At 43.4% G+C, this 21069-nt stretch overlaps 1 protein-coding gene across 4 annotated transcripts in view; it reads left to right on the plus strand.

The window, feature by feature from the left end:
* Window positions 1-21069, plus strand: part of FKBP15 (FKBP prolyl isomerase family member 15) — a 118807-nt gene that overhangs the window by 72294 nt on the left and 25444 nt on the right. For 2 of the 4 annotated variants that reach the window (XM_077475119.1, XM_077475127.1), the window contains exons 16-26: window positions 291-400; window positions 485-598; window positions 3926-4020; window positions 4378-4480; window positions 8547-8579; window positions 10006-10177; window positions 10273-10409; window positions 10812-10958; window positions 12792-12875; window positions 19117-19218; window positions 20462-20515. In XM_077475119.1, coding sequence (XP_077331245.1) covers window positions 291-400; window positions 485-598; window positions 3926-4020; window positions 4378-4480; window positions 8547-8579; window positions 10006-10177; window positions 10273-10409; window positions 10812-10958; window positions 12792-12875; window positions 19117-19218; window positions 20462-20515 — 1151 coding nt within the window. The remainder of the gene's footprint in view (window positions 1-290; window positions 401-484; window positions 599-3925; window positions 4021-4377; window positions 4481-8546; window positions 8580-10005; window positions 10178-10272; window positions 10410-10811; window positions 10959-12791; window positions 12876-19116; window positions 19219-20461; window positions 20516-21069) is intronic. The other 2 variants (XM_077475137.1, XM_077475144.1) reach the window with 1 other exon arrangement.

Genomic DNA, 21069 nt, shown 5'->3' on the forward strand with positions numbered 1-21069 from the left:
AGGACTGTTCTTAACATTTTTGGCTTTTGGGGTGAATAAATAAATTGTAATAGTACAGCTCCAACTGAAACCATTCTGTTTATTTGGGTGGTGTGTTGCAGAGTTGGCTGGCGCCTGGCAGTATCACTAATCTCTGAAGTTGACTCTCTGGAATGCTACATGTAGAGTTTTTAGGAGCAGATTGTTCTCCTACCTCCTCTTTTGTGGAAAAGAGTGTTTGCCATTTAGACTTGCCAAGAATGACAGTGTTACCAATCTGACATTGTCCTCAACAAATCTTCTTTATCCAGCCTCAGGTGACGTCACCTCCTTCTTGATGACTGAAGCCCGACAGCAGAACACAGAGATCCGCATGGCCATAAGCAAAGTTGTCGACAAGATTGACAACTTGGCCTCTAAAGTATGAAATATTTCCTGTTAGTTGTTTTTCTGCTTTTTTCTCTGAGCCCCTGCCATCTTCCCATGTCCTTGTCCATCTGTGCAGGTGGACGGTCTGCAGAAGGAGAGCTCAGCTGGAGCTTCCCATCTCCTCCCTGGAATTTCATCCATCACTATGGAGAGTGCCATGATCATGAACAACATTCAACGCATCATCCAGGTAACCAAGCTAGCATCTTCTGGTACCACCAATTAGGGCTGCTATTAGAAATCACAAGGCCCATGCATCCTACCTGCTATGCTTTGCAGCCATGGCAGAAATTATAGCCTCGCTAATTGATACCTGTCCTGTCTGACTATCCAGCTTCTGAAGGGGCATGAACAGTAAAGGTTTGCCAACCATCTGTCGATCAGCGTTCTCAGCCAATGGCTGAGAGTGCTGACTGGAGTGTTCTGGCGGGTGGGCCATCCCTCTGTCAGAACACAATAGAACAGCAGGGGAGATCACTGTACTAACATCTTATTGTTAGTACTGCGGCTCCAACATGAAGTGTCGGTTGGGTTGAACGAAAAAGGAAAAAGAACTAGCAGTGTATACTAGGCATTAGGCCGCATTCGCATTTGACATTTCCTGGATAGGTGACAGTGCACAGGTAATGGGCCTTTTGTAGTGCATTTTGGAAATTCAAATGCGAATATCTCTTGTGGTGCTGTTAATGGCACCCCAAATGTAATTAGCAGACCTGTGTTTTGTCAAGTGGCATAGTTGCGTGCCGTAAAAGGTTTTAGAGCTTCTTTGATGTGTTTTTTCACACAGGTTGCTGCCCATTCAAGTGAATGAGTTACCCTATGTGCAAAAAATTAAGGTGTGTTCACACTATGCAAAATATAAAGGTAGCCTTAGGGGTGGTATATAGAAATAGTTGGGAAGAGATGTCTGCCAACTGAAGAGAGATATGTGTCCACTGGCTCCTAGCTCCAGCGCTCCAGGTTAGCTCCATATCCCCCCCCCCCCCCTTCTCCAAAATGCTGACCTTTCTGTCCCTTCACGCCACTCCAGCATCAACTCCTACCCCCACTCGCCCTCTCCAGCAGAAGCACTGCTCCATCCAAACCGTGGAGTTCACCGTGAACACAGCAGCAAGAGCATGATCTGCAGTAAGGGGGAGGAATTTTCCTGTTCATTCATTACCACTGACAGGAAATATTACTGCCTACTATGGGCCAGGGGGAGACGAGGGGGAAGTTTCAAGACCCTGCAGAGACACAGGCAGAGATTCAACATCTCTTGCCTTCTGCTCCAAATTGGGACAATTTGCAAATATACAGAACTGATCTCTCTGCATAGCTGCTGGATGGAGAAAGCCGGCAGTGCTGCAGAGGATCCAGAGGTGTCACAAGGCAGTACAGCTGGCTCTCCTCTCCTACAGGTGCCCGGGCCCGTCTTTTGAAGTGGCGGAGCTCTGGCCCGGTACAGAAGGGCTGGCAGTTCTGCCCTATCAGCGGCCCTGCCACCAATACAAGCCCTCATATGAATTCTCTAGAAAATAATACAATTGCAAATGCATCAGGGCTGTGTAGTCATTCATGCATCTCCGCTTATTAAATCTACTCTGTAGATAGATAATCTTTTAAAAAGCCCAGCCTTCAAAGAGTAAGGGTTAATGCTTACTTACCTGTCCTTGCCGCTTGCCCTGCTACTAGTCACTCAAGCTTTGTTTGAAAGCAAAGCTTTTTGAAAAATTCTTCAGCAGCCTACTGTCCTTCTATCCACTGCAATATTATGGCACTACAGGACACAGCGGGGGTTATTTGCTAAAGCTGGAGAGTGCAAAATCTGGTGTAACTCTGCATTGTAACCAATCGGCTTCAGTTTTTCTTCAGTCTGTCAAATTGCCCCCAAAGTCAGACTGCATTGCCGGTTTGAAATTGTGCAAGTTCAGATGATTTCTAACCCGCGGCAGTGTAAGGCTGGATTCACACATGCATTTTTTAGTGCTTTTTGCATTTTGCAGATTTGCACTACAGAACGTGTTCCATAGGAAACAATGTTAAATGGACTGTAGTGCAAATCTGCAAAAAGCACTAAAACTGCATAGGTGTGAATCCAGCCTAAACCTGGAAGCTGGCTACTATGCACAGCTGCACCAGATTTTGCACTCTTCAGTTTTAGTAAATCAACCCCAAAGTCTCTGTAAGTTCTCAAGGCTGTTTAACCATGTTAAGACTAATTATCAACATCTTAATAATGGGGTGCTCTAAACTCAATGGGTTAAATTTCACTAGCCCAAAACTACAAATATTGGTTGGTCTAGACCAGGGCTCAAAATTTCAAGTCCTGAGCTACTAGCATGCTGCCCCTAAACACGCACTCATAAAATGACACAAATGTTTTATGCAGAATTAAGTTCTAAAAATAAAATATGAACAACAATTTTATCCATGTCCAGCAATGGAGCCTGTGTCCACTATGCAGCCTGTGTCCACTATGCAGCCTGTGTCCACCATGCAGCCCCGCTGTGCAGGGGAAGAGAGGAACTGGATTGGATGGCTGATCTGTCTATGAAAGTCCCGGGACCAGGAGGAGGGGCTATATGTGACAGCAAGCGGCGGTGTACACCTCAGTTGAAATGAAAGCTGTTATAGCTGTGTTCCCTGCACTCTGATCATCTGGGTGGCTCTCTTTTCTCTTCCCCTCGGCAATCGCTGGACTCCCATTCAAGAATTCAGGCTGCTGGCGGTGCTCGTCCCAGGCAGCCAATAGCTCGCCAGCCCTCAAAATCCACTCGCAAAATTCAAGCAGGAGAGTGGAATTTTTGAGGGTTGGTCTAGACTACGTACGACAAAAACTGTATACGTTATATGTATACCATAAAACATCCTTTATCGTCTTGCAATGCTTCATTTTTCAATGATATTTTTTTCTATTTTATTTTGATTGTGAAGAAAAGATTATGAGGTGGGATAAATTGCCCCATGGGGAACTAGGTGGGAGGACGGGGTCCCAATGGACGTCTGCATCCCACTTGTCAATTTATCATAGGTCATTGTTGTGTACTTGAGGATGGACTAAAGTTTGTACTATATTTATTTGTATGCCAATGTCATGCCTCCTATAATGTGTTGCTTTATACCTTCTTGGAAAACAATAAAAAAATATTGAAAAGTAAACATCTTCTATTCTGTAAATCTTTTATACATCCAACCATCCAAAGTTTACATCTATCTTTTCCGCCAGCCATAAAGGCGTTATCCCCCTCCCCCTCTTTTCACAGTTTTTGTAACATAAAGATTAGTGTTAGAAAATGTTATTTCATTTACTTTGGTGGGTGTGGTTAATTTATGTATTTTTCATATCTCCAGTCATTTGGGCTCAGCATGGAAAACAGATTCAGATCTCGCTGGCAGAGTTCCTTTAGTAGTCATAGAAACCAATAGGAGATTGAACTCTAATTTTATATGCATATGAAATTATGAAATCTATATTCAGAAATTTGAGGAAAAATAATGGAGTTTTTTTCTCTTCTTTTTTGTGTGCCTGTTTCAGGAAAATGAGCGGCTCAAGCAGGAGGTTCTGGACAAAAGTAGTCGCATAGAAGAGCAAAATGTAAAGATTGGGGAACTTCTAACTCGTAACCAAAGGTAAAATGCCATGTTTTCTGTATTGTTTTGTACCAGCTGACTTTGCTGTACATGAAACTCCACAAATTTTAAAGACAAGCTGATATCCGCAGCCAACCATCAGCACTTTCCAGCATGTTTTGCTGGTTTTCCTCTCAAAAACACTACACTAATTTTAAAGGCTTACAAACAACTATCAAACACTTTATATCCATCCCTGCACCAGAGGAGCACTCAAATCTTTTCTTTGTGTATATAGCCTATTCCAGTGTCTTTAGGGGATCCTGGAGATACCCCAAACACATACACAGGGAATATATACAACAGATTGGATGGAATCTGAAAGAGCTCTGTGCTTATGGCTCCTTTCTCTTGCAGGTATGTAGAGCAAAGCAACATGTTAATGGAGCAGAGAAATGACTCTTTAAAGACATCAACTGAGAGCACACAAGCCAGACTACTGACTGCTATGCAGGAAAAGGTATGCCAGCACTGTGATGTCATTCGTAGAACCCCTGTTTGCAGAAACTAAAGTTGCTAACTGGTATAAAATGTTATTAGCTAGAGTGCCTGCACAGACCTTTTAGCAATTTTCATAGCTCCCTCTATGCCCAAATGCTGGTCTGTTCTGAACAGTCATAGTTTCGGCACTGCTGGATAGCTTTCTGCTCTCTTTTGCCCTCCATAAATTTGTTACAGAAAGGCTGCCTAGTGGTGGGGTAATAGAGGGGTGGGGCGGTCAATATAGCTCCTACATTATAATTAAGTGCCAGCGTTTTCCCCAGAGGGGCCTGTCAAGTAGAGAAGGGACAATGAAAGCTGCTGTGAGTTTATGCAGGCATTTCTAGGTGATAGTCACTTTTTAAACAAAACCAGTACTGAGAGAAATGTGAACACTGCCATCTCTGAAATTCTTCTGAAATGCTAGTTGCCTGGCTGCAGTATTTGGAAACAAAATACTGCAAAAAAAAAAAAAAATCATTAAGTGTTTCGTTCTTCTGGTTTTTTTTTTTTTTTTTTTTAAGTCAGAGTATACAAAATAACAAAGGAAAACAAAAAGGAAAATACAAGTTCATCCTGAATATAAAATATCCAAAAAGCATTAATACAGATACTGAATTTTGTGCATAACTACTATATGTGTATACAGTTTAATAGGAGAGGAAAGACCAAAAGCAGTACCATCTAAGTGTAGCAATAGGGAGCGTGGCCACGACCGCTTACTTTGGACCCAGTAGTGGCGTCATCATCGTCTTCCAGGTGTACCCGAGATACCTGGAAGTTGCCAGCGCCGCTGGATCGATTGGCACCACTCGTGGAGCGACACAGATTTTGGGCAAAACAGATAAACAATATTATCCAACACATTTTTTATACTTAAGCTCCATGCACACTGGAGCTCATAAACGGCATTTTTTTTTGGAGTTTGGGCATTTTTTTTAAACAATCCACAAACTCCACTCCGTTATCTCATGTGTCCATACACACATGGACGTTTTTGAACTTTTAAACAGTGGGGTTTATGGGCTGTATTTAAATCGTGTTCAGGAGTCGTTTTTCTGACCACAAAAAACGCCAAACGCTGATAAACCTTGATAAACGCTCAAAAACGTTGCTCACCAGCGTTTTTGATCCATTGGAAAAACAGTGCAAAAATGAAGAAAAAATGTTAACATGGAAAAACGCTAGAAAAAGCTAATAAACGTATTTTAACGTCATGTGTGCATTGGAGCCTTAATCTTGTGAGTGTTTCCTCCCATACCTCTCCACTGCTACACTTAGATTATGCTCTTCTTTCTTTCCTCTCCCCTCCATAGTTTCTTCTAGCTTCTTCAGAGCCAGCAGCCACTAGGACAGCAAACCTTTCTGGAATTATGGATTCCTATATCTCACTATAGATTATACGGTCTTTTTACAATATAGGAGTATATGGCTATGCCTTTTTCAGCCTGAGTGTGCCAATATTGTGTGTTTGTATACAGTGTAATACACCCAGGTAGCATACATTTTTGTAGCAAGAGCATCTTATACAATATGTCCAACATATCTATAAATTTCAAACAATGATTCGGTATAACCCCTAGAGGACAAGTGAGGAGACAAGAATGAGCAAACAATACGAATTGTCAATTTTCTATATAGGCATATACAGTAACAGAAATTGCAGGTCAGCTAATGAGGTATAGCGAAAGGGTGAGGGAGGAGTCTTATAGGGAGGATGATGGCCAAGAAAACCACACTTTTTGACATATTTTTTTTTTAGGGCAGCCCCTATGCTGGTATGTCCGTTTTTTCTCTCTCCAATATAGTGTTAACAGCATTTTGCCATTGAGCATATGTGGGGCGGGGGCAGGAAGACAACCACTTCTGGGTTATAAGTTTACCAGCAAGGAACGATAAGCGGGTCAACATTAACTTGGATGATGATGGAACAAGGTCCTCAGGTAAAATCCCTAACTTTTAGGATCTGGGGGTAGAGAAATTGAATGTAAATCTTGAGCTGTTTGAAAAATCTAGATTAGTATCTAAATAGTTCAAGGCAACAGCGTTTTTATTTTATTTAGTTTTTTTGTTTTTTTTAAAGTGACTATTGTAACTGCCTGATTACCTGACTTGGTATTGGCCTATTACAATCCCCTCTACAAGGCTCAAACTGGGAAGGCAGCACGTGTGCTGCTGTAATTGCATGTTAACAAGAAACATGCTTATAGGAGGAGAGAACAGATTGGTTTTGCCTAGCTGCCGTACAGAAAAGTGCATGTACATGTAAATTATATAGATATAATAAAAATCCTTTGGCTGGTAAAACATCTCTTATGCATGTATTTCATCTGTTTATTTACCTGTTGCCTATAAGTGGGATGTCATTTGTTTTCTGTTGTCCATTGAAACGTAAAAGGCACAGCATTGTGGAGCCATATCAAAACTATTACTGCAGGAAAATGTTTAAAGGATGAGTTCACCTTTTCTGTAGAAAAAAAAAAAATTCTAATAAGTGCACATCTTTTTGCATGTAAAAAAATGTGCATTTATAATATTTTTTTTACTCTTCAGCCTATAAAGCATTGCACCCGGGATCGTTGGTGCAGGGTCAAGATCCTGTCTGCTCGTACCACCAATGCAAGCAGGCAGTAAATGAATGGCAGGAAGATCAGTGAACTACGATAGCGCTAACCAGGTCTCCCACAGTTCATTGGGAGCTACAAGCTGTCAGCCGCAAAGGCTGATGGTTCTTGTAGTCCATTCACAGGAACCTGTGAAAGAATGATGTGCCTGTGTGGGCGTAGCCCTAAAGGTGAATGTAGCCTTTAAAACTGAGATTGTACAAGTAAAATTTCATGTGTTTTTTTTTCTTCTAGTTTCATTGTATAGTTTGCACTGTTTATATTTTTTTGTTCTTTATTGGTGTCTGTGTATGTGTATTTTTAAATCTGGCCATACATATCTTGATTATACAGTCTTCTTACAGTTTATCTAAACTCACCAACAACTATGCAAAGCAAGAGCCTCTTTTAAATGCGTTGTAAAGGCAGAAGATTTTTTATCTTAATGTATTCTATGAATTAAGATAAAAAAAAACATTCTGTGTAGCATCCCCAATTACTTACCTGATCCCGATCTCTCTCCAGCGATGTCCACAAATGTCTGAGGCACCTGGAACACTCCTAAATGGCTGAGACACAGCAGCGTCACAATTGGCTCCCGCGGCTGTCAATCGGGAAAGGGTGAGGCCGGGTCGGGGCTCCGTGTCTAAATGGACACAGGGCAGTGACTCTGCTCCAGTGCCCCCATAAGATGCTGCTGACAGTGGGGGCACCGGATAGGCGGGAGGGGCCAGGAACAGCAAAGAGGGACCCAAAAAAAGGAGGATCCGGGCTGCTCTGTGCATAACCAACTGCAGAGGAGGTATAACATGTTTGTTATAATTTTTTTTTAAACGAGTTTACAATCACTTTAAGCAATTTACTCAATCTCCAGACAGGCAGGCTCATATTTTTATCAGTCAAGTCAGTGTATCAGATACAGTCACTGGGGTTTATTTACTAAAGCTGAAGAGTGCAAAATCAGCCTCACTTCTGCATAGAAATCAGTCAGCTTCCGGGTGTTTTTTTTTATTTATTTTTGCCAAGGCTTGATTGTACAAGGTGAGGTTAGAAGCTGATTGGCTACCATGCACAGCTGCACCAGATTCTGAGAGCAGCGGGATAAGGGAGACGATTGTTTTTTTTTTGCAGGGTGAATGTATAGCTAGACAGTTAGATTGTGTAGTGCATGGCTATCTTTGGAAATATGTGCAGTGTTTTTGGCTTTGTATTTTTCGATCTCTCAGTGTTTGGTGGCTAGATGCAAACTAACATTCTCTTCTCTTTATGTGAATATAATGGCAATAATATTCTTCTTGTATTAGATTCCTATTAGTGGTTTACAAACTCATTTAATTTATCTGGTCCTGGCGCATCCCTCTTTTTCTAGAAAAAGCTGCTTTTGTCTTTCTTTAACTTTGATTGGCTGGCTTGTTCTCACTGATGCTGCTTTCTCTTTCCCAGCATGCTTTGCACATAGATGAGGGCACATACCAGGTGAGGATTTTGGGGGCTTCTCTCTTTTTCTCTGCATTTAGCTTTGCTGCTTATTTTATGTAATATTTCAGAACTTATGTCATTTTCACATCACGCAAATCAAAACCTGTTATTGTGTGTGTGATAATCAAAAAGAGGGGGATCTGGGACATTACAGTACCAAATAATAGAGGAAATTGACAAAAATAGTGTGTAAAAAGTTTTACAACTCTTTATTAATGTTCAGCATTAAAAAACTCTGTCACATATTATGAAAGCATAAAAAGTCTTTCATAAAAACCTAAATGGGTATTGTACGCTATATATACATTATTGCAACTATATAATAATCTTTTGGACCATCAAAGTGTATGAGAAAACCCCAACATGTTTCAACTTAAGTCTTCCTCAGGAGATTTTTGTTCACTGATTATATCTATCTCAGTACATCTCCTATCATAGTACTCTACAAAACATAAATCAATTCTTCAGAAAAACACATAGTCAAATGTTAATGTCACTTGCATCCAGTATTAAACATACAGAATCTTAGGTGAGGCTGAATGTTACAAAAGGGCACTTCTTCAAGTCCACAGTAAGCAAAGTGGATAGAGGCCTTCAGGGGATATATATTGTTTGTAATGGAAATGAAAAGATTTGTAATAATGGTGGGGCATGGACAGAAATGCAATCCTCACAGAGAGCAAAACTCCCTGAGGAAGACTTACAAGTTGAAAAGCGTTGGGGTTTTCTCCTACACTTTGATGGTTCAAAATAATATTATATGTTTTTTTTAGTGTGTGTATGTGTGTGTATATAGAGCATATAACATTACTCATATATGTTTTTATCAAAGACTTTTTATGTTTTCACAATATGTACTCAGCTGATCGAGCTTTTTAATTTTGATTATTATTATTAAAGAATTGTAAAACTTTTAAATATAAACAATTTTTGATAATTTCCTTTTTATTTTTTACAGTAAAGTCCCGGATCCTCTTTTGTTGTCCTCCTTTTGATTATTTCAATATTGGGATGTGGTACCATTGTGTAACAGTTTTGTTATAGGAGCATACTACCTTTAGTGTGCGTGTGTGATTATTTATTCATTTATTTTTTCTTAACCACTTGCGGACCGCTCTATAGCAGTTTCACTGCTACAGGGGGTCAGCTGTGCGTCGGATCACATATATACATATATTGTATTTCTTCCAGCATGAAAAGTGACTCTTCTCATAGGACAGAAATGAGAATAACAAAGTTGAGACTTCATTGCCTTGCTGCCAGAGAAAAAAAACAAAAACTCAGCGAGTCATTTAGTCCACCAGTGTCCATCCAGGACTAAACATTAACATTAACAGACTGACCCTTTACGTCTGGTTGCTATAGGCAACCACACTGTTCTAGATTTGATATATCAGTGGTTTCAACCCCTTATGTATCACAGGCCAAGGTGGCAGAGGAGTTGTCAGCTGCGACTGGCCAAGTATCACGTCTGCAGCTGGAGGTCACAGCATATCAGAAGAGGGAGATGGACCAGCGGACACAGCTAGTGGCGGCCCAGCAGGAGGCAGAGAAATGTCAGGCTGAGCTCTCCTCTCTACGGGCACAGCTCATAGGTCAGTGACCTCTCCACACTCGGTGAAAGTAGTAGTGTAAGCCTTTCATCCCTAGGTATACATTATCAAATCTTACATATCAACCTCTCTTTCAGAGGTGAAAGAAACATCAGAGCAAACCAAGAACCAAGCCAAAAATGAGAAGGAGAGCCGGCGGAACCTGGAGCTGCGACTGGCGGCTCTGGAAGACGAGATCTCTGACTTGAAGGTGGAGAAGAAAAACGTAGAAAAGGTGACCTTGTTTGTATCAGACCTCAATTATGTCATAAACCCTTTACCAATACTTCATGTGGATGATATATTAGCTGCCTGCATCCCAGCTCAGCTTTAAAGCCCAACTCCGACCATAACTTTACTTTTAGCTTTGGTAGGGTGGGGAAAGGTTAGAACTTCTTTCAGGGCTTTTACTGCTGTCTAAATTGGCTTTTACAGAAAAAAGTGATATTCAGTGTAAAAGGTAATTTGCCTATATCTCTGGATCTACTGATTGTTTTGATATGCAGTTTTTACTGACGGTAACCTCTGCCTATGTACCATTCTACCATATGCTCAATTTGACTTGCCCACATATGAAGGTGCAGGTAATAAGCTGTCTATGGTTATATCTATAATAACCTCCAGTTTTGTGACACAGAGCCTAGCAGAGCGGAAGAAGAAGTCTCAGCAGGAGCGGCAGCAAGCAGAAGAAGAGCAGGAAGAGTTGCGGAAAAGTTTTCAAGAAGAGACTGAAAACTTAAGGCAGCTTCTGAAAAAAGCTCGAGAGCAAGCAGCTGCAAAGCAGGTCAGTAGGAACAAATACTGTGTTTAAAGCTCCACTTCGGCAAGATTGTTGGTTTGTTTTTTCCTAGTGACTCTTATGCCGCGTACACATGATCAGACTATCCGGCGGATTCTGGTGTGCCGGACAATCCGCCATGTGTGGGCTCCGGCGGACTTTTTTTTCCCCAAAAAGTCCGGCGGACTTGGAAAGTAGTTTTGACTCAAAAATTGTCCGCCGGACTCCAGTCTGGCCGCCTGTTTGCTAGTCCGCCGGACTTTTGAAATGAACGGACATTCCCGCGCACTTATTTTAAACGCAGCTCCAGGTAGCCGGGACTAGCGAAGGAAGTCAATGTTGCGGAAAAAACGGCGTGGGGGTCCCCCCCCCCAAGGTCCATATAAGACCCTTATCCGAGCATGCAACCTGGCTGGTCAGGAAAGGGGGTGGGGACAAGCGAGCGCCCCCCTCCTGAGCCGTACCAGGCTGCGTGCCCTCAACATGGGGGGGTGCTTTGGGGAAGGAGGGGTCCTGCACCCCCCCCACCCCAAAGCACCTTGTCCCCATGTTGATGAGGACAAGGGCCTCTTCCCGACAACCCTGGCCGTTGGTTGTCGGGGTCTGCGGGCAGGGGGGGGTTTATCGGAATCCGGGAGCCCCCTTTAAAAAGGGGGCCCCCATATACTGGCCGCCCTCCCTATATGAAGGAGTATGCGGTACAATGTACCCCTACTCATTCATCTGGTGAAAAAAATGTAACTAAAACACAACACAAGGTTTTAAAATAATTTATTGCACAGCTCCGGGGGTCTTCTTCCGTCTTGGGAGGTCTTCTCGCCGGACTCCTCCGCTATCTTCTGCTCTTTTGCTAGCTCTTTTAATAGCGGAGGAGCCCGGCTTTCTTCTTCGTCGCCGTCCAGGGGTCTTCTTTCGACTTCGGGGGTCTTGTCCCCCTCTTTGGTTCTTCTTGCCCGGCCTCTGCTCCTTCTTCCAGCTCTTTTACTAGCGATGGCCCTGTCTTCTGTCGCCGCTGCCTCCTCCTCCTTCTTCTTCACTCGACGCTCTCTCTGGCCGCAATGACAGGGACGCGTTGTGCGGCGACTTGTATAGGGACAAAGGGCAGGGTCACAGGATGATGTCACAGTCCCGGAGGATGCTGGGACTCTGACATCATAAGGGGCGGGGACATCAGCCGATGTCCCCGCCCATTGTCCCTAATATAAGTCGCCGCACAATGCGTCCCTGTCATTGTAGCGACAGAGAGCGTCGAGTCAACATCCTGAAGGCGACATTGACTTCCTTCGCTAGTCCCGGCTACCTGGAGCCGCGTTCAAAATGAACGGACTTACCTCCGTGTGGGCAAGTCCGTTCATTTCAAAAGTCAGGCAGACTCTCGCCATAGTCAAATGGACTGTGTGGGCAGATCTGCTCGTTCGGAAAGTCTGGCAGTTTGTCCGCCGGATAGTTTAATCGCGTGTACGCGGCATTATGCTACTAATTTCATGGCCTGGTATCAGAAAATCAGGAAGTCTCTCAAGTGGTGTCACAGATGTCACTGGCATCAAATTAAATTGCAGTTTAGGCATTCTGTTTCACGTATCTAGTTGAGTCTCTTTTTAACATTTTCATATGTATCACGTTTTAAACTGTCCCTATTGCTTGTCAAGATGGCAGGGTATTTCTTCTAAATAATTGATGGCCTAACATGAAATTGAAGGCTAAAAGAAATTCTTGGTTTTGATTTGTGTGAAAGGTTTTTGTCACCTGGAAAACCCATTCCATGCTTTAGATTTGATCATCTTTTTCTTTCTCTCCCTCCCCCTTTTTTATTATTATTATTATTTATTTTTTATATAGCTATCCTCTTCCCACAATCATGATGAGCAAAGACTCTTGGAGCTCGAGGAACAAGCCACACAACTACAGCCACTGAAAGAGAAGGTGATCCATATACTGGGATGAATGATTAATATTTTTACTTCAAGCAAACCTGTGCAAGAGCTATGAATTATGTACACTTTAATGAGGGTCCTAGTACCCAGCTATGGGAAGCATGCCACCCACTCCCCTTTAAAGTGTCAGTGCAGGTGTTTTTGATTATCAGGTTAGATTTCCAGTGCTGTTACATTGGGACAAGGACAGAGTTCTCAACTTCCATGGAAATTGTGGACTTTTTTCAACATGTGAACAGGCAAACATTTGATCTTTATTCAAACAGTGCCTACAGATAGTGGTGGTGTACAAGGGGAAAAAATGCATTTTCAATTAGTTACTCAACAAAAATATTAATTGGTGTACTGTGGAAATACATTGTTGGCATGTAGAGCTGGCATTGTCCCGTCGCAGAAATTTCTTTTACACGTTTTGTATAACCACCCACCAGTCTCTAATATTGGCTTCTGTGAAATTCTTAACCACTGCTACTACTACATGCAAAATTCCTTCAGCTGCAAGAGGTTTGTGGTTTTCCTTGCATGAAAACCTGTTTCAAAATTTCAGTAGAAATGAAACTGAATCTTTGACTAATGCAGTTCATTACATTCTAGTTCTTCTTTCTAAACTATTCCTTGGAGGATCTATTGGTGTAAAGTGTATCGTTACAATCGGCTCCAAAATTCACTTTCTTTCTCGTACATCACGGGACACAGAGACTCAGTAATTACTGGTGGGTTATAGGGTATCACTAGGTGATTGGACAATGGCACACCCTAGACAGGAAGTTCAGTCCCCCATATAACCCCTCCCCCTACTGGAGGTACCTCCATTTTTTTGCCAGTGTCTTAGGTGTTGGTCACAAGTAAAGTTGTGCTGTGCTGAGCTCCGCTGGAATATCCTTACTGGGGCCAGCTATGCAACTGGGTCCATTCAAAGTGTCTTTTCCAGGCCGAATTGGATGGTACCCGGGCCTCGTGTCCGAAGAAACAAGGTTTAACCTGTAACTCTTCTCTTTTTAGAGAGCTGGACCCTGGGATCCAGTATTTGGGTTTTTTCAGCCATAGTTTCATAGTTAGTTAGGTTGAATAAAGACACCAGTCCATCAAGTTCAACTTGAGTGTCTACAATTGTCCCTATCCCTGCACACTCACATTGGTCCCTACCCTTAAGGAGCCCACAATCCAGGGTCCCCATTGATATACTATGGACAATTTTTTTGACAGAAGCCAATTAACCTACCTGCATGTCTTTGGATTGTGGGAGGAAACCGGAGTACCCAGAGGAAACCCACGCAGGCACAGGGAGAACATGCAAACTCCAGGCAGGTAGTGTCGTGGTTGGGATTCGAACCAGCGGCCCTTCTTACTGCTAGGTGAGAGTGCTAACCACTACACCACTGTGCTGCCATATTCCTGGCAGGGTGCTTTACGGGTCCAGAACTGCGGATCCCCCTATTCAAGGGGGCCACAGTCTCTGAAGGTTTTTTCCTAACGGAGCCCACCGTGAGATGTGAAGATTGGGTCTGTTATTCAGACTCTGCAGCTGGATAAGGTAAGGGAGACAGCAGCTCTGTGTTTTGCTATCAGAGATTCTATCCTTCAGACCTCTCGCCTTATGCTTGGATTGGTACACATGCGTAGAATCTTGTGGCTGAAAAATTGGTCAGCCGAATCACCATGTAAGAAACTCCTGGCGAGATTTCCCTTTCGTGGTGCAAAACTGTTTGGAGAGGACTTGGACAATTATATCCACAGGATCTCTAGTGGGAAAAGCAGTCAAGAAAAGGAGTAAACGTCCCTCCTTTAAACGGGCGCTTTCTCCAGTGCCAGGGGCATCAGCCTCCAGGCAGTCACGACGGCCTCCTCCGTCAGGCTCTAAGGTTAAAACTCAGTCAACCCCAGGGACAAAAGAAGTTCTTAAGTTCTTGGAGAAAAGGTCTTAAAGACAAAACGCTAAGACCTCCTTATGAAGGGGCGCCCCCGCTCACTCGAGTGGGGGGGAAGACTACTAAAGTTCTCAGGGCTCTGGCAGGAGGAATTTCAGGACAAATGGGTGGTCTCCACAATAACTCTAGGTTACAAACTAGAATTCTGAGAATTCCCTTCTCCTCGTTTCCTCAGATCAAATGTAACCAGAGAAAAAGAAGTCTCTCCTTCTAGCATTGGAGCGACTATTGTCGCAAAAAGTTATCATGGTGCGTCCCATGCAAGAGCAGAGAATGGGGTTTTATTCAAACCTTTTCATGGTACCGAAGCCAAACGGAGATGTCAGACCCATTCTAGATCACAAAGATCTAAACAGATTTCTAGAGATATGGTCCTTTCGCATGGAATTGATCCGATCGATAGTCTCCATCTTACAAGGAGGAGAACTTCTAGCATCAATAGACATCAAGGATGCGTACCTGCATGTACCTATTTTCCCTGCTCATCAAAAGTTCCTGCGTTTCAAAGTAGAAAAACGCCACTTTCAGTTCGTAGCTCTGCCTTTCAGGCTAGCTACTGCACCTCGAGTGTTTACAAAGATCTTGGCCCCTCCTCTGCCCAGATTAAGGGTCCAAGGTATAACGATAATAGCATACCTAGACGACTTGCTCTTGATAAGACCGGTTGGTAGCCCACCTGGACCAAAATTTGGTCACCACAATCAACTACCTGGAACGCCTAGGTTGGGTCCTCAACTTAGAGAGGTCTTCTTTAAAACCAGTAAGAAGACTAGAGTATTTGGGTATGGTCATAGATACAGCCCAGCAGAGGGTATTCCTACCCAAAGCAAAGATCAGTGCTATAAGAGAACTGCTTCAGGTAGTCAGAGCAAAGAAGGGTCCTTCTATTCATCTTTGTATGAGGTTGTTGGGGAAGATGGTGGATTCATTCGAAGCAGTTCCCTACGCTCAGTCTCATTCAAGGCTACTGCAAAACCGTATCCTATCGGCCTGGAACAAGAAGGTTCAGGCGTTAGCTTTTCCAATGCATCTGTCCCCTACAACGTGTCGGAGCCTCAGCTGGTGGTTGATACCCGAAAAACTGCAGAAAGGAAAATCATTTTTACCAGTTACCTGGACAGTGGTAACAGCTGCCAGTCTTTCGGGTTAAGGGGCAGTCCTGGAACAGTCGACTGTCCAAGGGAGATGGTCCAGGACTGAGAGGGCCTTACCCATCAACATTCTGGAGATCCGTGCAGCGTATCTAGCCCTAAATGCCTGGACACTCAGGTTGCAGGGTTGCCCTGTCAGTATCCAGTCCGACAATGCCACAGCAGGGGCTTATATCAATCACCAAAGGGGCACCGAGAGTCGTGCAGCTCAGGAAGAAGTAAACCAGATCTTAATATGGGCAGAAATACATGTGCATATCGGTAGTCTTCATTTCGGGGTAGAGAATGGTCTCTCCACCCCAATGTCTTTTTGGCCATATGCCAGAGATGGGGGCTCCGGATGTGGACCTCTTTGCATCCAGGTTCAACAACAAGGTCAACAACTGTGTGTCAAGAATGAGGGATCCTCTTGCATGCGGGACAGATGTGTTGGCTACTCCATGGCATCAGTTCTCTCTGATTTATGCGTTCCCTCCTATTCTGCTACTGCCAAGACTGCTTTGCAGGATCAGGCAGGAAAATAAGTCTGTGCTTCTGGTGGCCCCAGCATGGCCCAGAAGAGCTTGGTATGCAGAAATAGTGAAGATGGCAGTAGGCTCTCCTTGGACCCTACCATCCCGTCCAGACCTGCTATCCCAGGGACCGGTATTCCATCCTACCTTACAAACGCTAAATTTAACAGTTTGGCTATTAAAACCCACATTATGAAGAATCATGGGCTTTCGGGCCCTGTGATATCTACCTTGATTAATGTAAGAAAGCCAGATTCCAAAATGATTTATCATAGAGTCTGGAAAGCATATGTCTCCTGGTGTGAATCCAGGGGTTGGCACCCCAGAAAATATGTCATAGGCAGAATCCTCGAATTTTTGAAAAATGGGTTAGAGATGAAACTGGCCTTGAGTACCATCAAGGGCCAAGTCTCTGCCTTATCGGTTCTGTTTCAACGTCCACTTGCTTCACATTCTTTGGTCCGAAGCTTTATACAAGGGGTAACGCGCTTTAATCCTCCAGTTAGGGCGCCTCTGAACCCTTGGGATTTGAATTAGGTTCTGCCAGCTTTACAGAAGCAGCCTTTTGAACCGACACATCAGATTCCCTTAGTTCTGTTGACAAGGAAATTGAATTTATCTGGTGGCCATTTCTTCTGCCAGAAGAGTATCAGAATTAGCGACACTCTCTTGTAAAGAACCGTATCTGATAATGTACAAGGATAGAGTGATGTTACGCCCTCATCCTAGTTTTCTACCGAAGGTGGTCTCAGGTTTTCATCTAAACCAAGATATTGTTCTGTCTTCCTTTTTTCCAAGTCCCTGTTCTACGGAAGAGAAGTCACTACATTCTTTGGATGTAGTGAGAGCAGTCAAAGCCTATCTGGAAGCGACGGCTCAGGTTCGCAAAACGGATGTTATGTTCGTATTGCCAGAGGGTCCTAAGAAAGTACAGGCAGCATCAAAATCTACCATTGCTAAATGGATTTGACAAGTAATTGTTCAAGCTTATGGTTTGTAGCAAAAGATTCCGCCTTTTCAGATCAAGGCGCAAAACCATCCGCCGCTGGGATCAATAACATGTGCACACCATCACCAGCCAAATTGCCTGCTCACCTCACAGATGAGTTAAAAAACTCAAATATTGGTCACTCCTTTACTCCTTCATGATTGCTCTCCTCAACGCCAAAACAGCAGATCCTCCTACGCTCTCTCAGCTGTATACTTACGCTGATAACTTCACAGATCAGGAAACTCATTCCTTCACTCCCCGCCTACAGCTTGGTTCCGCTTCTCTCAATTCACATGATATCCCAAACACAGACTCCATCGTGCTCTCTGCTAGTTGCTTTATTAAAACAGCACCAAATTAGGCACACTTACAAGATCAAATGTTTAAAACAGAATGTGTATATGCATCTGCTCGCTTACCACTTGCATATACTCACGATGGCAACGTGACTTCACTGGCTCAGCTCCTCCCCTCTATACGCATGCTGATTTCTGATTGGGATTCCTCAATAGATGGGCGGGCCGCCTACCCTGAGCCTTTATATATACTAGTGTTGCCTAGGCAACCCTACGGGATGCACCACTGCTGTCGGCAGCATCTGCGGACGCTCCTGCTTCCTGTGGACCATGGAACACAGATTCCATAAGACCACATAATTGTCACTGTGAGGGTCCACTCGCTTATATAAATACAGTGCGTCCTGTCACAACACTGCTCCTGACCACCGCGGTAACCTCCCATTACAGTCTAAACAGTCAAGCATTATTATATGCCTTCAATTACTTACTCACAATCTAAGACCCATTACGAAAGGTGAACTTCTACTTTAAGCACACTTTGATTTGATGCAGAATGTATAATAGACTTGATGACTGCAAGCCACCAAGGCTCTGAAGTAGCAAAGCAACCCCAAACTATAACCTTTCCATCGCCATGCTTCACAGTTGTTAGGATTTTCTTCTGAAATACTGTCTGTTTTGTGGCAAACGTGTCTACTGTTACCAGACAACATTTATCTTTGATTAGTCTTCAGCACATTGTTCCAGAAAGTCTATTTGCTTATATAATCAATAGCAAATTTTATTCTTGCTCGGATGTTCTTTTTAGACAGCAAAGGCTTTTTTTAAGCCTTCGTCATAGGGTGTACTTACTTTTTACATGATTGTATGTATATATAAACATATAAATGTTTAACAAACTGTTGTCAGGGCAGAAATAAAAATTCAAGCAAGTACTTCAGCTTATTATTAGGCCATTCTTAAAGAAACCACTGGCTGACTCCTAATTAATAAGAAAGTGCTGCCTACTAAGTGTTCTAGTGATGGCGCTATCTGTTCAGGGGACCATTCACCTCTGCTGCCTAGGTGACTTGCCTTAACTAATTCTGCAGGGCATTCTATGTGATGTAGCCCCACTGGTTCCTTCATGTGCCACTGGAAGAAGTAGAACCTGAAGCTGGGTAATGTTTCCTGAACCTCAGAAATGACTAATTAAATTAATTAATTAAAAAGGGGGCAGGGACTGTAGAGGGTTGAGGATATATTAGAGAACAGAGAATATTTGACTTGCTCAGAGAAGGTTTTTAAAGCTCATCTGACACTAGCCAGCTTGTAACTTCTTCATATTGGCCTTCCTTTGTCCCCTTCAGTGTACACTTCTCCAGAGCCAGATCACATCTCTCAATGAGAAGCTTAGAGAATCCCGTGCAAAAGAAAATGACATTGATCTGGCAAAAGAACAAGCAGAAGAGGTGAGTGAAATCTTTATATGCACTTCTTCTTTCTTTTTTTTTTTTTTTAGGGAAAAAGGATAGAAGCACCGCTGAAGTAAACTGTATGACATTTATTTTAACAAGGCATAAAGGCACTTACATCTAGGTAATGTAAATGTGGAGTCTGGTAAGATGAGTCTGCGTTGTGCTGTGATGGCAATTGGTGCCCATGGGAGATAAGGCTACTGAACCACCACTGCTCCCAGCCAGCACAGAGACTCATCTTACAGGACTCCAGGATGTGCTTCATTTACCTTAACTAGATGTAAGTGCTTTTATGCCTTGTTAAAAAAGTTGTCATACAGTGTACAGCACTTCTATCCTTGTTTTACTCGTTCCTGGAGTTTTTTGCTTCTGCTTCCCTCAAGAGGCTTGCTCTAAGTACAGAACTGTCCCCGACAATCATCATTGGACCGTCATCTGCTTCCTGTGCATTGACTTATTTGCCCTATCTACATCCACAAGCCTCACTCAGATTGCCGACCCCTGATTGAATGTTTTTACTCCCTCATCCCCTGTCAGATTAAAGGGGAGTTCCAGGCCTTTTATGTTTATTAAAACTCAGCAGCTACAAAAAGTGTAGTTGCTGACTTTTAATAAACAGACACTTACCTGTTCCATGGTCCATTGATGCGGCTGAACAGGGTGCAGCTCCTATCCCCCTCTTCTCCGCCGGCGTCTCCATTGCCACTCTGGCCTTGACAGCTTTCGGCTTCACGACTGGGCACGCACGGCACATGCGCGAGTCACGCTGCACTCCCAGAGTGGACAGGCGATCTCCTGGGACCTGTCGCGTGTTCCAGGAGATCGCCCCCCTAGAGGGAGGGGCCATCTAAGGCGAAAGGAGGAGTCGCCTTGGCGGTCCCTGGGCAGAAGGAGGTAGTGGGACAGGAAGTCCCACTCCTAATGAAGCCCCCACTCCCCCCCCAAAATATTACATGCCAAATGTAGCATGTAAGGGGGCGAGGAGTGCTTAAAGCTGAAGTTCCATTTTTGGGTGGAACTCCGCTTTAAGTATTACATTTAACAGCTTGCGCCAGTACCACCCAATTGTATTTTTTTAAGTGTGGGCTGCGATCCACAGAATATTCACAGAGTCTTGGTAAGCAATCCCAAGTGATATCTGCATGTGTAATGTCCTCTATATGAAGCCACTTCCCAGCGGATTCTTTTTCTAATGTGTTTTACATTTTTTTATAAGTGTCATTTGTTATATTATTAGATGGTGTCTCAGCTCCAGGAGAAAGTAGTTCAGCTCCAGCCTCTGAGACAGCAGGTGAGTCTTTCTCTTACTCCTCAAATTCAGTAATTTTGACAGAACATTACCTACAACTGTATATTTACCTCATGTGTAACAGTCTGTGTAAAGCCCACATCCAGTCAAAATGATTTGTAATGTCTAGAGCAGGGAAGAGTTAAATTTGTCATGTTCGTGTTTGTCTGGGACCCCCATTGGGGAGATTTTGCCTTACTTCCTGTGACACCCTTACAAAAAATGGGGGAAATGGTTGTCCCCAATACAGGAAGATTGGGGCAGAAAAATACCATTTCCCCATTCTACTTTGTGTCTGACTCCCATTGGAGATTTCCCATTACATTCTCTTGTGATAAGAAGTCAGGGAACTCTCCCAAACAGACACAGATTGCAAAAAACATCTCCACTTTATACAAGTAATTTTAGTTGGAGTATAAGGGCTCTTTCCCACGGGTTTGTTTGTGTAAGGACTCAAAAGCCCCACTGTCCTCTATGGAGATCGAATGAAAACGGACCGCCTGTCCGTTTTCATCCAATCCCAAATCTCCAGATGGATGGGGAAATAGGGTTTCCAT

This window comes from Lithobates pipiens, unplaced genomic scaffold, assembly GCF_037356315.1.
Source record: "Lithobates pipiens isolate NorthernLeopardFrog02 unplaced genomic scaffold, aLitPip1_a1.2 Scaffold_1, whole genome shotgun sequence".
NCBI lineage: Eukaryota > Metazoa > Chordata > Amphibia > Anura > Ranidae > Lithobates > Lithobates pipiens.